This window comes from Artibeus jamaicensis, unplaced genomic scaffold (assembly GCF_021234435.1).
Source record: "Artibeus jamaicensis isolate MK-2021 breed Jamaican fruit bat unplaced genomic scaffold, CSHL_Jam_final scaffold_474, whole genome shotgun sequence".
NCBI lineage: Eukaryota > Metazoa > Chordata > Mammalia > Chiroptera > Phyllostomidae > Artibeus > Artibeus jamaicensis.
In genome coordinates this window covers 1,770,210-1,787,898 of record NW_026522046.1, presented here as the reverse complement: position 1 = coordinate 1,787,898, position 17,689 = coordinate 1,770,210, and the positions used below count along the sequence as shown (strand labels likewise).

The window sequence follows — 17,689 nt, the reverse complement described above, 5'->3', positions numbered from 1 at the left end:
GAAGAGTGAGTTCTAGGTTAAATATAATCAAGGAATTTCCCTGTCTTTGCTATTTGAGATTGTGACCACAACAGGCGGTTGGCTGAAAGGGAGAATGAAAGGGGGTGGGGGTTGGGGGAAGTGGAGATGAAAAATAAACAACCTTCCTAAGCAGCTCTGTACAAAATTCAGCTCGAGAGCAGCTACAGAAGCCCTCAAGTCAAGTCAGTATGCAAATATGAGGAAGTGTTAATTAGCTGGAGCAGAGTGGACACTCATAATCTCAGTTCTGTTACAAAAGTCCAGGCTGCTGAAATTAAACTCTGATGCCATTCATGCCAGCATCCAATCACCAGAGAGACCAGAAGTTCAGAGATGCCTTCGAGTTGCCAACAAGCGTGGCCACTATACGTCAAGGATTCTAAAGCCGTGATAGAGGAGGAAGAACATATTTAGAGAGGATGCCCAGCTGGTAAGACTTGACTGTTTCTGATGTTTTAGTTCCCTGATGAATCTCATTGGTTAAAATTAAGACATGCTCCGCCTCTTTGCAAATGTGTGTGAAGGGGAAAAGTGTCTAAACTTCTATGTCTGATAGCAGTTGACCCTATTGCTTTTAGTTAGCCCTCTGGCTTTCTCTCTATATATATACACAGGTATATGTGTATATGTTATATAATTGTTCTCCCTTTGTTGATATCAAAGAGAATTGGACGAAATGAATCTTGAAACTTCACGGTGTGCCACCCTACAGTACTGTCCCGACCCTTACATCCAGCGGTGAGTTTAAATGTGACATAACTTCTGTCAAAACTTAATTGCAGTGCCTTGTGTCTTATGAGTGTTTCTGCTGTGTACAAACAGCTACCCTTCCTTGTTTAAGAGCACAGTGATATTATTTTGGACTTTCTGTGGACTTAAAGTGGTCTGTGAGCATCTTTTTTTTAATTAATTTTTTCTTTTTTAGTTTAAGTGTAAATGGACAAAATGACTAAGTTTGAAGACAATCTTCCCATGGTTTCTTTAAAAAAAATCACACCGTTTTAAGGTGTTTAAAATCTGTTATTTGCCTTGCTCAGCACTCACCCACCCAAGAAGAAGAAATTTCATTGGATAAGGATCATTTATGAATGATCTCTAAGTCAAAATAAACACAGAATAATTTTAACTTATTAAAAATAGGTAAATAGCCATTGTATTTATACCAAGGAGACTATGGCTTGTCATTCTTGCTCTAAGGAATATTTCCTTCTTAATTTATTTCATAACAAACAAAATCTTTTGACAAGTCTGAGTTTTAAAACTGGTGGTTATACTGAAGTTTATTTATGTTTACAGGAACAAACGTTTACCTAGCACTAAGAAGGAATATTAGTGAGCATGCAGGATGTGTGTATGTGTTTCAAATTAGAGTTTGCTATTTTTAAACTGGTAAATGTAATCTGAACAGTGTTTTTCCAGTCATAAAGCTATGGGAGATATTCACGTCGTATGTAGCAGTGTGATGTTGTTAATTCAACAGCATGAGATCTGATGTTGGAATATCATACTTTATTTTATAAGGCTAATGAGAGAGGACCTCTGGGTGTTGAAAACAGTAGGGTTAAGAAGGGGTTAACTTGTCACTCACCACAGGTGTCTCTTGGAGCCTCCTACTAGAAGTGAAGTGGGCTTTCTGAGTGGAGCTCAGTTATATTGCCCAGGAAATTATGGAAGATGTGTAATCTTTTTTCATTAATATAATTTGTTATCATGTAGGACGCTAATGTGGACTATGTAGGTTTGCTTTTCTTTTTGTGATGTTTCTGGTGAACTGTGTGAAAAAGCAGAAGAGAAAAGTAAATGGGATGGTTGAAAGAGAAAGAAAAAAAGAGGGAAAAGGAAAGAGAAAGGGAGGGAGAGAGGGAGGAAGGAAGGAAGAGAAGAAGGGAGGGAACAAGTTCGTGGTCTTCCAAGATGAAATGGAAACTGTGAATGATGTTTGATTCCTTCCTTGCTCTATCTGTTCTTATAGTTTGAAAATCATATTTAGTTAGAGTTGGAGATTGGATCAATAAAATGCAAACACCAAAGATTTTCTCATCTTCAAAATTGTTTATAGCCTCAAAATTTTCTATTCCACTAAAAATTCTTTTGAAACAATATTTCTAAAAGGATAATTCTGATGAACCATTAGTTGGATTATGCTTTCCTTGAAGGCATCTTTTTGAAAGTAAGTACATGGATATACTTCAGCTCTAGAAGAAATGTTTTCTATTGATCAAGAACCCACATGTTCGTCATCCTGTACACCTCGGTCTACAGCAGCGGTTTTCAACTGGTATGCCACAAGAGTTTTAAATATGCAATATCTGACTATTTAGTTGGCGATGCTGACCTCTTTTCCCTCAGACTGTCAAATAAAAACAGACAACAACCAACGCAATAGCCAGCCAGTGTGAATGAATCAAATTTGTACACATTTTTTGTCAGATCAGCAAAAAACGTTAGTGGTTAGTTTATATGCCATGAGATGAAAATGGTTGAAAATTGCTGGTCTAGAGGCATCTGTAAATATATTGATGAGAGAGGCCTGTAAATATAAATACATGAGGAAATTGCTTTTCATGTTGTTCCAACAAACTGTTAATTCATGGAGCACATCTTCAGAAAGCTCAGTTTTGGAAGATTGTAAACTTCAAAATAGTAACAGTATTTTAAAATAGTTTTAAAATTTGCTGAATGCCCTAAGCTTAATCATGGTGACTGTCACTTTTGGGGAAAGGAGGGAGGTATGTTGGAGAACTGCGAGACTGCAGAGCAGAGTGGTCAGGTCATTTTTATTCACCTAACAAATTGTTTCAGGCATGATTATGCACTTCCCATTTGTAATGGAACTTAACTGGCAAGTAAAACAAAGAGCAGAAAAATATTTGTTGCTGAGCATCTACTCTGTGCAAGACACTGGAGCTACAAAATAAATAAGCTACAACTATAATGTTTATTTAATGCTACAGTACCTGTACATTTAATAATATATTTTCTCAAATACTAGGTTGGCCAAAGAGTTTGTATGGCTTTTTCCATAAAGTAAAAGACACATTTTTCATTTTCATCTGTAACTGTATTGGTTTGGATGTTTTGAGTATGTCAGCTCTCTCCCATGTGGTGTAATTGTTACGGTGGAGAGAGAGACCCAAGTCAGGAGGCCTTCTTTCCCCACCTTGGTTCTTGTCTCCCCACAAGAGATGGATGAATTTAAGCAAGAGACAAACACGCAGAGTGGAGTTGAGATCATTTATTTATACACTTGAGCAAAAGCTCAAGTACTCGGCTAACTGTAGTGCCCTGACTATTGGAGTTTGGGGGCTATATCCCTCAGCTAGCTTCTAGAGGTATCCCTCCTTCCATCTAAATCTTGGGAATAATATACAGCTACAAAGGCTTTCTTTCTCAGTAAAAGCTCTTTGTCTTAGTAGAATCGTTATGGAGGCCCCCCTTTCCAGTACAGAATCTCAAGGACTCTGTATTCCTTCCTCCTGCTTGTGATGTTCAGAACACCCAGCAGTTTTAGTGAGATCATTACAGAAGCCCATTTTCTTAGCACACAGTCTAAGGGACCCTTCCCTCCTCCTGTACTATTTTGCTTGTAATGCTCAGGGCAGCTGGCAAACTTATCCAACCGAGCTCAGTACTGCTGAGTCAATTGGTGAGACTTGTTTTCATTTTGCTTCTTGCTTCCTGTATTTAAGTGCTTTGTTAGACTGTGATGGTGAGGACTCTGCCTTTATTTCCCCTCCAGCCACTCATTCCTAGCTGCAACCTAACATAATGATGATTGTTCTCAATTAATGTCTCGATTCGATCACTATCAACTTTGACTGTCAACCCGAGAGTGGAGCATCATCTAGCGAGAAATCTCCCACACAAAACTTTGCAAACCACTTTGGACACATTCAATAAGTCACAGCACCCTCTCCAAACACTGCACAAACCTTTTTTTGCATTTCAATTGCATTTTTACTTTTCTTGAAATAATAAAGTAGACTATGCCAAAAATGTTGCATATTTACTTTCATTTTCAATATTAAAATGGTTATACAAAAATTCACCAATTTTGATGTTTTTTTAAAATGCATGTTGATATGACAGCCATGCCAATACAATCTGACAAGATTGTTTTGGATGAAGTTCAAGAAAACTAAGCACTACTCGAACCATCTTATGGAAAAACATGACAAAAAAAACCCACTTTTTGGCCAACTCAATATTCTTAACTGTTTTGTCATATATTTTTAAGGAGTGACTTATTAGTACCTTCTCATCTATACTACTTAGTGAGTAAATGAATTAATGAATAAGTGAAAAACCACTGTAAGTGATATTGTCGAAGTATAAGAACCATATACATAGTGTGATTTGGTTTGAGTTGGTTTTCTAAAGAGACAACACTTGCAGTTCTCGGTTTACAAAATCTATTTCAAGATAGACCAAATTTAATCATTCTATAATCATAGTCATCTACATGGTTAAATTTGTCTTTTTCCTGACCTTGTCTTTAGAAAGACGTCACGAGAGAACTTTCAAAAACAGAAAGAAAAATATCTTGTTATTTTTAACTCCAAACTACCTTAATGTATGAATTTCCTTTATCACAGAATAAATGAGAGATGCTATTATCATTTATTACTGAATGTTAATGACATTCCCCAAGAGCTAATTTTAGCATACATTTTACAGTGCTATAATAATCATTCTTTCAGTTAAAATTGAATGAATGTTTTTTTTGTGTCTTAGCATATTGACATATTATGCATTTAGTTGACCTCTGAAGTTGATGCTAATTTATTTCAGTCTTTGTAAAACTTCTCTGAAAATCAAAACCGCAGTTCAACTACAGAGCTTAGATTTCCATTTCACTGATATTGAGCATTACAAAAAGAAGGTAACAGAATTACGTCTCGTCCTGTTATTGCTCATTTTTTAACAAAATATCGAAGCATAGATGAAATTATACAAGATCAATAAATAAGAGCCACTGGGGGAGTAGTATTTCCTTATAATAAAAGCTTTATAAAATAAGCTCTGTTGATTTCTTATTAGGTCAGTACTCAAAATAAACCTAAAATTTAACTTTTTGTAAGATAAATCATTGCTAATTTATTTTAGGGGTTGTAATTTGGGCCTCCTTGAATCCCTACAATTGCCATGTAGTTTTTAAAATAGGTATTTTAACCAAGAAACACTAAAAGATTAATTTTCTCAAAAGAAGCCAAAACCGTTAAAGTGCTGTGTGGGTGAGTAAGAAGTATTTCCTGTGAAAATTACATATTGATTGTGAATTTTATGCTTTTCTAGCTTAAAGGTCAACTTTATTAACTGTTCTTTCTAAATATATCCCGAAAGGAAGGGTGGTGACAGTGAACTTATTAGTGGGAGACAGTTTCATTAAAATCGCAAAAGGCATACGTGCTTCTGTGTTGGGTGCCCCCTTTACATCCTTTACATGCCTTCCATCCTTCTGCTTCTTGTTCTGCACCCCAGAAAGTTAACTTCTAAAGATCCATTGACACTTCCTTTCACTTCCGGTTCGCTCTTGTGTTCAACACCTGGGAACCTCTAGCAGGATATTGAAGGATACAAAAAGAGTGAAGTTGGGGTACGTGTTTCCCTCGCTACCTCCCTGGGTTTTCTACTGAAGGCTGTAGGTCCTGTCAGAGGCCCCTGCCCCAGGTCCAGGTGTCCTGAGTTCAAGTAACTGCTCCTTCCTTTCACTTTCCTTCAAGTTTAGGGGCGGTAACCATTCCCAGCCACCGTTAACTCCAAAAACCCATACCAAATCTCTTACCCCTTGATCAATAGTCTCTTCATTTAAACGCTCTTCAATTACTTTTTGTTCAAATACTCTTTTTCCTGCCAGGATCATGGCAAGTACAAAAATTAAAGTAAGACCATACCGTTATGTGCATAGGGAGACTTCCAAAATGGATATTACATAAGAATACAATATAATTTCTGATGTGCGATAAAGGATGTATCCATTCATTGCAATAAGCGAAGCAGTTTTTAGTAAGGCCACTTTATTAATTTTAGCCATCTCCATAGACACTAAGTTTCTGCATCTGACCAAAAAGGATGAGTCTACATGTTGCAGTCTGGGTATTTTGTTTATACTAGTACTAGAAAGGAGCAAAACAGAGAACAGGAGAGTTATTTCATAAAGAAATATGAAGGTACAATTTATCAACAGGCACTAATGTATCCACCAGTTGTGACCAAGGAAGACTTGCTTTAAAGCCTTACCATTTTCACAAGAATACGTATTGAAGACCTTTATGGCCAGCTGTGACTAGCCAAAGGATGGTGTGTTATATTCCGTATGCCACTCCTGAGCTGTGAGTGCACTGAAATGGCAGAGAAGCAGGAAGTGTGTTGGCACAGTGCACACAGGACTTGTCAAAAATCCGGATAATAGTTTTAACTCTACCACTAACTCATTACGTGACCTTCATGAAATCACTTAAGCTGTCTAAATCAAAGATTTCTCACAGGGTAAGTAGGGATAACAAACCTGGTCTACTATTCACAAATAAGACTTTGAGAATTAAGGATGAACCCAGCTAAACTGTGAAATTCATGTCCATGGTGTATTTGCTCAGTCCAACTATTTTGTGGGCAGCACACCAGCAGACTGGGGAGTCCTTCCCAGCAATAATTAGTCTTCATGTAGGCATACCTTATGTTCCATTTTGCTCCATATCATCTTTAAATTAAGGACAAAGGTCATCATGGGTCTGGACATGATCTTGGCTTGTCTCTCTCCATGCTTAGATTTTAGATTTGAGAAACTGAATCCCAGAGGGGTTAAGTGATTTGCTGAAAATCACAGAACAAAATAGCAGAACCAGGTCTGGAATTCAAGGCTTCTGACTCCCCAGCTCGATGCCATTTCTATAAGGGTACCTAACATTCTATGAGATATGCATAGGACTTTGTAGTTGAGAAAGTGTTTCTCATAACATTATGTATCTATCTACCTAGAAGATGAGTAGATATGGTAGACAGAATAATGGCCTCCAATGGTAGCCATATCTGAATCCCCAGAACCTGCAAATATGCTATATGACACAGCAAAGGGGAGATAAGATTGCTGATGAAGTTAACACCACCAATCAGCTGGCCTTAAAACAGGTAGATTAACTTGGATTATACACGTGGACACGATGTAGTCATGATTCCTTCCACGTGGAAGTAGGAAGTAGGAAAAAAGAGTGATGTGATGTAAGAAGGCTCCACAGATGATGGAAGGGGATCGTGAGCCACGGAAGGCTGGCAGGCTCCAGAAGCCTGAAAAGGTCTGACCTGCAGAGCTATAAAATAATACAGTATTGGTAAGCAGTAAATTCGTGGTAATTTGTTATAGTAGCATTAGGAAACCAATTCATGGGATTAAGGGTTTTTAATCTCCATTTGCAGCTATGGAAACTAAAACTAATTTGTTTTATGTGTTTGTTTAAAATAGTCCATGAACTTATGCATTTATTTATTTATCTTGATGCTGAGTGGGGAAGGTAGAAACTATCAGTCAAATACAATCCTGGACCTCAGAAAATCCAGAGTAGAACCACATGCACAGGCATAAGACAAAAAGGTCCGAGGAAGGATAGAAGAAGCCAGGCAACCTGGCTGCAGCCTGCAATGGCAAAGCATTCATCCTGGAGGCAGCAAACTAAAAGGGTGATTTTTGTTAGTAGCATCTGTTCAAGTATCTCAAAATGCTTTCCATGGACGTATGCCTGACTCTTAGTTAGTAACTAAAAGTGTGAGGCTCAAATTCAGGTTCAGGAATCATATAACTTCACTTCTGACCCCAGGAATTCAGAGGGATGTAAAAGCAACACCCCGAGACAATGGTTTGATAAGTCTAGGTGAAGCTTTGGAATTGCACGCAAACAAATACAATTTTCATTCATGTAGTTCTTGGACCACTCTTGAAAAACAGCTCCACTATTTCTGGTGCTGTAAGGATCCCCGTCATTCCTAGGTTTTGTGATGCCTCCCTTTGAAAAACTGACATTGAGCAGCAGAAGGAATTAAAAATCAGTGTTTTCATCAAGCACCTCAGTTGATTTGTTTGTTTGCAAACCTAATTTTGAGAACTGTTACCTATAGTGAGTGAAACTTGGACCTAATGTCCCAACAGAAGCTCATAAAACAGTATCCAGGGGTATGAACAACAGACAGATGCCTTCCAAAAGACAGACTTCATGTACTCATTTTACTTAAAAGCCAAATGGATTGTGAGATTAAAGTGGCAATTTTCAATCTGTTTCAAGTTGAGAGAGCCAAGTTTCTGATTAGCTGTTTTGCAGCTCAAATTTGTCCTGACAGGGTTTCTATCTTCTTTAAAGCACTCAGCAAGGAATAGTCCTCAAGCAACAAGTGATGGATGGAGAAAGCACTATAATTATGATCAAAGTCCAAAGACTCTGGTCTATATAATTATGCACTTCCCAACCTCTGAAAGTCACTTTGTTCCATTTAAAATAGGATGAGAAATGGACATGGGGTGAGATGTACTTATTGGTTAGTCAAGGTTTTGGAAATGACAGTTATTAACATTTCTGTTTTACCGTAAGCCATAATATTTGTGGATGATTTAGATGGGGAGAATTGTCTATTCTTGTTCTTATCATTTGCTTTCCATTCTTCACTTATTCCTCTCTATTTATTATGAATTAGATTCTTCAATTTCAAAATGAAATCATTAAGTTTAAGAGAAATGTAAGGGCTCAAAATCCCCTTACCACTTTCAAATTTTCAGTGCCTTTTTTTGTTTGGTTTTTTTGAAATGAAAAAAATTTAATTTGCCAACTTCAACAGCTACCACCCACTCTCACTTCCCATTAATCTAGGTAGGTCTCTCATAATTGAGGGCAAAACCAGCATTCTAATAAGGTTAAGACTGTTAAAGCATTTTGAGGCAAGAAGTACAAAATTGAAAGCTGGTGAGATAGTTTAATCATCCACATGGTTACCTAGAGTAAATTTTTAATGTAACCTTTATTACAAAGGTAGTATAGAGTGAAGTAAATAGTATATTACATATAAATTCATGATAGGGGTAACACTGCAATGGAGACTTTGCTTTTAAAGTCATGTATCTTATGCATTAAGATCGCTGATTGCATTTAACTTAATCCCCCAGGATATTCTGACATTGCCTCAATTTTTAGAGCTTTCTTGAAAATACCAAGCTTTAAATCTTTTATTTGAAATTCATCATTAGCTTTTTTTGATTCATTGAAGCATCTATTTTATATTTGATATATATACACATAAAACTGAATTAAATAGTGCCATTTAATTCTTAAGTCCATAATGATTATAGTATATTTATTGAATTACTTATTCAATGAGAAAACTTTGCTCCAATTTTTTCATGGTATTGCAAACTCCTCTAAATAAAAAGTGGTAATAAGATGCATATTTCATTTTATTATTATTTTTAAGATTTTATTTATTTATCTGTAGAGGGGAAGGGAAGGAGAGAGGGAAAGAAACATCAATGGATGGTTGCCTTTCGTGCGTCCCCTGCTGGGAATTGGCCTGCAGGGAACCAGTCTGCAACCGAGGCATGTGCCCCGACGACTGGGAATCGAACCACAATTGTCTGGTTTACAGGCCCACGCTCAATCCACTGAGCTACACCAGCCAGGGATCATTTTATTATTTTTTAAAGCACTTGTTATCTCAGGCAATGAATAAAAACTTTGTGCTTGACAAGATTTTTGCACTAAATTAGGAGCAACAAAAATACTTCTGGTCAAAGTGAATTTTTTTCAACATCTCAATTGATAATATACACCTAAAATATCACAAGTACAGCCTTTAATAAAGGCTGTTGTGGTTTTAATTGTGATCACTTCAGTGATTGTGATTACTTTAATTGTGCTAACTTGAAATATAAATGAACGACTTCCTCAGGTTGGCACTGGTATGCATGTAGGCCCTCTTAGATTTTACACTGGCTGACTCCCTCTCATGTAGAGCCTAATGGGACACAGTATCTCTTCTCACTGAGAAAAACCTGCAGCGTTGCCCTGTCTGTGAATCCGCTACTGGCCTATCTGGCATTTGAAGTCTGACCTTATTGTTCCAGATACAATTTAAATACAGTTTCACCTTTAAGTCTTGAATTCTTTGAAATGGTAAAATAGAAAGTTCAGTTTTTCCTTTGTACTTCTCTTCCTCTCTTTTTGTCTTTCTCTCTGTCATAGGAGCTCTGTATTTCTTTGCTTCTTAAGAAAACAGATATACCTGAATAAGCTAAAAAATATCACAAAGCATTTTTTTAACCAGCCCATGCTTTGCTCTGCCAATGTAAAATTTGGGCATTTTGTAAGAAAAAATGAAAAATTGTAACAGCAACATCTCAAAAGTAAAAACATAAAACTGATAAAATATATGACTTGGATTTTATAGGAAAAATGTTTTAAGTATTAGTTTATCTGAGTTGCTAGGCACATTTTAAAGGGTTTTATAAATGCTTATAAATGTAAAATACTGTTTGGAGTGATAAGGAAGAATAGGAAAAGGGAAATGATGAATGCCTGAAATAATTCTACCTTTTCGTAAACTACAAAACTATTCAATATGTTCAGTAAATATTTACTAAAGGCTAGATGTTGGATATGTGACCAATATAAAACTCGGTGTTTATAACAATTTGTTTTTACTATTACAAATCTGGTTCTAGAATCATCTGAATTAAGTGAGAAGTAAAGGAAGATCTTCGAAGCTCAGGCAAACACATAAATGCCAGAGCACTTTAGGTATCTTAGATGAACCATGTTCAGGTAGAAGTACTTGTGACTGGATATTAATCATATACAATTATTTATTAAATAAATAACATGTTCTCAACCATAATGGAAGCCAGCAAAGAAAAAAATCTGGTTAAAACAGTTGTTTTCCATGTCATCTTCTAGGTAGGTAATTATATAAATTACATAAGAACTCTCCCTTTGTCATGCATTTATCGTATAACTAACTGCATAATGATCTCATAGCAATGCAACTTAATACACTTATCTTTCTCTTTATTGAGCCTTTAGGTTGACTATAAGTTTTACTATAAATTAAAATATCACACAGCCACCTTTTTTTAGTTACTTACTTGAGATTGTTCTAGGGAACGAATATTGAAAGTAAGCAAAATAATATATGTTCAATTCATTCAAACTTCTGTGTATTTACTTGCATTATGTCATAAAATATATTTTTAGTTAATATTCCCAGTTTGCAGAAAAGGAAAATGATTCTCAGAGAAATAACCTATTTAACTAGGGTGACTTAACCAGTAAGTGGAAGAAACTCTGTGTGTTTTCATTCTCACCTGAGTTAGAATTTGAACCCTGGACTCTTACCTAAAGATTTTGCCGCTCCCCCCCTAGAAAATGCTGCCCCCTAAAAAGTGAGAATGTGGCAAATAACAGGATGTATTCTTTTTTAAGTTTCTGGAAAACATGCCTATTTGAAAGGGTGTGCTGGTGTATTTTGCCATAGTTCCAGCTTTGGATGTTATTACGTCTTGCTAATTTAATAGATGTTAAAATGAGATGTAGTTTTAATTAGCAGTTTTTTTATTAACTACAATTACAATTATAATTACAGAAACTACAATTACTAATTTTAAAACATCTCAACTTTTGATCCTATATTTTTAGAAAATGAAGATGAGACATAAACAAGCTAAGTATCTACTATATATGGGATTCTTACCATGTGCCAGAAACTGTTCTAAGCACTTTAAATATTTAATTTTACACTTTAATCTTTGAACCACTTAAAGAGATAGTCGATATTATTATCTATTTCTAATCAAGGGATAGTAGCATAATGCTTAAGAAACTGCAGTTGGGGGTTATGGGCCTTGATCGATTCTCTCTCTACCAGTTGTTAGATCTGTCAGCTTAATCTCTATGTGTCTGTTTTTTCATGTATATGTGAGCATAATAATAGTAGTACCTAAGTGACTGGGTTGTTTTGGTAATTGAGTCAACTATAGAAATAGCTGAAGACAGACTCTGGCACGTGGTATGCACATATAGGTAGTAGCTCTAATTATCATTATTCTTTTTAAAAATATTTTATTTATTTATTTTTAGAGAGAGGGAAAGAGAGGGAGAAAGAGAGGGAGAGAAACATCAATGTGTGGTTGCCTCTCACATGGCTCCCACTGGGGACCTGGCCTGTAACCCAGGCATGTGGACTGACTGGAAATTGAACTGGTGACCCTTTGGTCCCCAGTCCGTGCACAATCCAATGAGCTACACTAGCCAGGGCTAATTATCATTATTCTATAAATGAAGAAATTGAGGCACTGATCGACTCTGTAACCTGCCCAGGCTAGACATAGCAAAGATGAGTAAGATCCTTATTTCTGCAATATGATTTTTCTATGGCCAGTAAATTCTATGTAGGAATAATTTTTAAGCATAAAGAAACTTACAAAAGGGACCCTAAAAACTAATTCACATTCTAGTAAAATAGTTTGAATCCAAAAAGGGGAAATGTTACCAAGTATCATTTTTACCATTAATACAACCCTGAAAAGCCAGAGTTGAGGACAATCTAATAGACTTATGGAAATGCATAACTTTCAGTCAGAATTAATAGGGCCTTATACACAAAGTTGCAACTGCACAAACTTAGAACTGCCCAATTTGGGAACTTGGGACCACTTCCAAAACTCTTTTTTTAATTATCTTCTTTCCTTCACTATATTTTTTGGCAAAAAAAAAGTGATTTTATATTATTTTTTAAATTTTTATTTTTACTAATGTTTGAATACAGTTGTCTCTATTTCCCCCTCACTACTTTCCCCCACCCACCTACCCCCACCTCCCACCCTCAATCCTACCCTGTTTTGGCTTTGTCCATGAGTCCTTTATACATGTTCCTCAGTAATTTTTCCACCTTTAATAATCTTTTAATCCTTCACTCTTTTTGCTACCTCCTTTGCTGCTGATAACTCATAACTGCACTATACACTAATTCTGTTATTGTAATTTCCCAATTTAGATAGAACTCTCTTCCATGTACTTTCAACTCTACCCAGATTAACCTTACTTTTTCCCCATTTCCACTCCACTAATATGATATCCCTTTTCTATTGTGATATTCTGACTTAACAACATCTTTTGAACAAATTTTCTCTTCATATTTGACTTTTTTCCTTTTACTTTCTGCTAGAATATCTTAATTAAAAGCTGTTCTTTCCCTGGAAACACTCATATTGCCCACTGATCCCAGCTGAAGCAAAGCCTTCTACACACATTGATTTTTATTCAGAGGACATGAAAAGAAACGAACATATATCTTGCACAACACTGCTGTTTTCAAATTCTTCTTTATCTACTACCAGTCCACAGTCCCATGTCTTCTGAGGTCTCTTTCATCAAAGAGATTTACTGAACTTCGTGACAATGCATTGCTCTTTCGGAGATTTTCCTTCGTGCTTTGGCTCCATTTTCCTCTTCTGCCATCCTTTGGCAACTCCTCTATTCCTTTGATAACCTTCCTACAATATAAGTCTCACAGTGCCTGGACGCCCTCAACTGAAGGTGTTACAATTTTCACTCCATTCCAGACACCGGCCCACACAACCATGTCCTAGACTTCATCATTACCTGAAGTTATTCTGTCCTAAATCATACTATCTTTACTTCCCTTTCTGGTCACAATCAATTTTTAAATTTATTTATTTAGTTTTAGAGAGAGGGGAAGGTAGGAAGAAGGAGAGAAACATCAATGTGTGGTTGCCTCTCACATGGCCCCCCACTGGGGACCAGGCCCAGAACCCAGGCTTGTGTTCTGACTGAGAATTGAGCTGGCGACCCTTTGATCTGCACCCCATGCTCAATCCACTGAGCTATACTAGCCAGGGCTCTGGTCATAATCTATTATTGGCCTATCTCACACCCCAGTCTATATTGAGTCTGTATGCTCTGCTCACCCTCACAATCGCCTCTGTGAAAGTTCAATCCTTTCTTCAAGTATTGTCTTCATTTTTATTTATTTCATAATGTGTTTTGTGCATGCTTCCTTGTAAGTTTTGGTTCACATACTAGACCCTCACTACTCAAAGTGAAGTTCACAGAATAATATAGAATCTGGGGGCCCACATCAGTCCCAATATGTGAGGATTTATATTTTAACAAGAACTCTTGGGGGAGTCGTGAATACATTAAATTCAAAAAGCATTTTTCTAATCTATTAATTCTCCAGGTGTGGTCCTGAGAGCACAGCAATAGACATACAAATTTTCAAGCCTCATATGAGCTCTACTGAATCAAAAAGCTGGAGATGTGGCCTAGCACAGCGCTGTTTAGTAACACATCCTTCAGGGCACTGTAACGCACACTGAAGTTTGAAAACCCACATGTTCAACTTTCAGGGGGAAGGGATGGCTTGTTTATTTAGATATTTCTGTGTCGCATATTTTCAACCCTCATTTTCTTACTATGCTGTTTTGTCTATATAACATATGCTACCTTCCAAAATACTATTCCATTTACTCAGTTACTGTTTATTTTTTTCTTATCTGTCTATCAACACTGCAAAGTACAAAACATGAGGACAGGATATTTGTCCACTTTGTGCCTTGACTTATTGCACTTAGAACAGCATTTAGCACATGTGGGTGCTCAGTAAATAACTCCTGACTGAACAAATTATGGATAAACAGTTTTAAAAAATATTTAGTTGCTTATATTGCTTTCCCTGATGACCAAGAAACAATTTCTTTAAGAAGAGTGAAATATTTTTATTGAGAAAGTTTTTTTTCTGGAGGGTGGGAGTGGGATGAGGCTTTAGAGAGTTGGGAAGCAGAATCAAAGTCACAGAGCTGGTCACTGGGAAAGTCTGAACTGATATTCAGCATTTCTCATTCAGAATTAATTCAGTGTTCTTCTTACTAAACTCCTCACCTATCCTGTTTCTAAGCCTGCACATCTTGTTTATTCAGATTCCTTATAAGTTCTTCAGGGTTTTTGTCTTATAAAACCTTTTCACATAGAGTATTTGAGCCACATAGATATTTTTAGTTTCATCTTAGAGATAAGGAAACTGAAGGTAGGGACCCAGTGACTGCTGAATGTCCCTCACAAGGATGCTTCATTGAGGACAAAAGAGGATTCAATTCCTGGGATCTAATCTAATAAGATTTTTGTTATTATATACTATTTCTTTCTTGCAACTATTCATTTAAAAAGTGTACCAAGTACCATCTATAGCATATTCCAGGCACTAGTGAGAAGAAACATACCCCTGATATTGTGGATCTTATACCTTCAGTCCACTTGTAAGCCCAGGATAAGTTGAGAGGAGGAAAGTTTCTGCATAAAAATGAGGCACAGTAAGGTGTATAGAGAAAGGATGTCAGTGTTGGAAGGAATGCTATACTCAGTGAGATGTTTGTTTAAAAAGGCCTCTTACGTAAGGTGACCTTTGAGTAGAGATCAGAAAAGAAAAATCAAGGAATTTGGGAAAGATAATTTCAGGCATGGAATGCAAGGAGATCAGAGTGGCTGGAACAAAAAAAGTAAGAAGAAGTTAGGAAATAATATCAATGGTCAGTAAGTAGGGCTGTAAAGAATATATACATATATTTTTCTTTTCTCTCATAATGATTTTTTGTCTTACATTTTAAATAATAACTTTTGTTGTGTGCTGAGTGGGGAAGAAACTATAGAGACCAAGTCTAAGGGCTATTGTTCTAGATGAGACAAGATGGAAAACTGTGGTAGCGTCAAAGGTATGTGTCAAAAGGTGATCCACAGAAGTGTTGACGTTGACAGAGATGGACCTTATTTTGGGTGTACGTGTCATCTGTAGAAGGCACATTACCTGAGTACCTCTCAAACTTGAAAGCTTAGACGCCTATGTGTCAGCATGAGATTAATTTCTTGGTTAACCAAACACTCAGATATTAATATATGAAAATATGAAAGCCAATGTACTACCTCTTAAAATGAGAAATACAGCTACTTTGAATAAGCTTCTGTTGGCCAGTAAGCATACATTTTTCTGCAGACACATTGTTGGAGGATACCAAATAATATTCGACATATTTGTAGGTAAATATAGTATAGCAGGAAAATGGGAGGTAGCTGGATAATTCAATAGCTTGCTGCATTCATCTCCCACAGCTAACTCCACAAAGGTATTCCACATAGAGACTCGTCTTCTTGGGCCAGAATATACACGTGCTGACACGGAGTTAAAGACCCAACCATCAGAACCTCTCTCTCTCTCTCCTTGTTCTTCAGCTCTAACCAATAACCAACAAATTCCCCCACCATCCACTAGCACATTCTTCCTTGAGATATGTCAATATATTTGATCAGTTTCATTCTAGTTTTGGCAGAGATCGTTTTATTTCTTTAGTGACCTTGCCAAAGAGATCCACTATATTTTTGTATTTACACAGGGCAATCAATTTTATTTCTCAATTTCTGATTTGTCCCAATTATATGTTATTGTTATAAATGAACAAGTTCTCCTAAAACTCTGTACTAAATTTAAATTGATTGAATCAACACAAGTACAGTTTTCAAGTCATGGTGCCTGCTGGACATTTTTATTGCTATTATAGTTGTCATTTTTATCATAATAACTCAACCCAATTTTCCAGATGTTCCAGTTCAATTTACCTAAAACTAGACCTTTTTATGTGTATGGCAGGCAGGTTTTCATGAGCTATAATTGTTAAGCAAAAATTCCTGGAGTGTTTAATTTTCATAAAGCTTTTGCCCATCTTTAATTTATAATAAGATGCCTGTGTAGTTTTCTATAACCTTTATATTTTTAAGGGATTAAATCTAAACTTATTCTTAGTCTTTGTTATTTTAGCACCAAAATAGTGTGTTAAGTGGAAGTATCTCAGGTCTTTCATGTGGTTCTTTGTGCTTGGGGGAGAAATGGTTGAATTTCAGCCCACCCTCCACTGAGACTGAAGAGATTAAAGAATCAAATGATGATTACATTCTCTCTTTGTGTGTGTTTATGTTATTCAGTGTAAATGCTATATACCTAATCTCTCATTTATTTGTGAGACAACTTCATGCTTATTAACTAAAGCTGGAATAGCATAAAATCCATTTGCTAGAAAGATGTCTCAAGTACAAAACCAGTAGATGTATCCCTCTAAAATATGAAGTGCAATATTTATTTAAGTGAAAGAATGTTAACACCAAGTTTTTAATTTTAAAAAGTTATTCCAAAGAAACAAATGACAGAGATCATTTATGATGAAATAAAAATATAGCTTATTAAACACAGGTGTATGTATAAGAAAAGAAATTATATTTAGGAAGTCGAATATTTACATGGGATAAAAGTGCCCACGTTTTTGGTGTATATATTTTTAATTTTGTATAAACTAATTTTAAGAAGTATTTTTAGCTGTATCTTTGTGGGAGAAAAATAATATTACTAAGGGTGTGTTTTTGTTTATTTGGATTTTGGAAGAGACTGAAGTTCTCAGGTATGCCAATATTGTAATGGCTTTTTACAGAAATATTTTTTAAAATAACCTTAAAGAAATGATCAAGAGAATAAATAAGTTGAAAAATTTAGAAATTACAAACTCTTTTCCTTTTTGTATTAATTACCTGATTACTCAGAAGTCTCTTATGTTCGGAGACACCCAACACTCAAATTTCAA

The 17,689-nt window shown here is 36.0% G+C and overlaps 1 protein-coding gene across 1 annotated transcript in view; it reads left to right on the top strand.

Moving 5' to 3' along the window:
* The first annotated feature begins 407 nt into the window (after window positions 1–407).
* The window catches only part of TP63 (tumor protein p63), a 222,155-nt gene continuing 204,873 nt past the window's right edge, over window positions 408–17,689 (top strand). Inside the window, exons 1-2 of the mRNA XM_037131775.2 lie at window positions 408–451; window positions 685–759. Coding sequence (XP_036987670.1) covers window positions 698–759 — 62 coding nt within the window. The 5' untranslated portion in view covers window positions 408–451; window positions 685–697. The remainder of the gene's footprint in view (window positions 452–684; window positions 760–17,689) is intronic.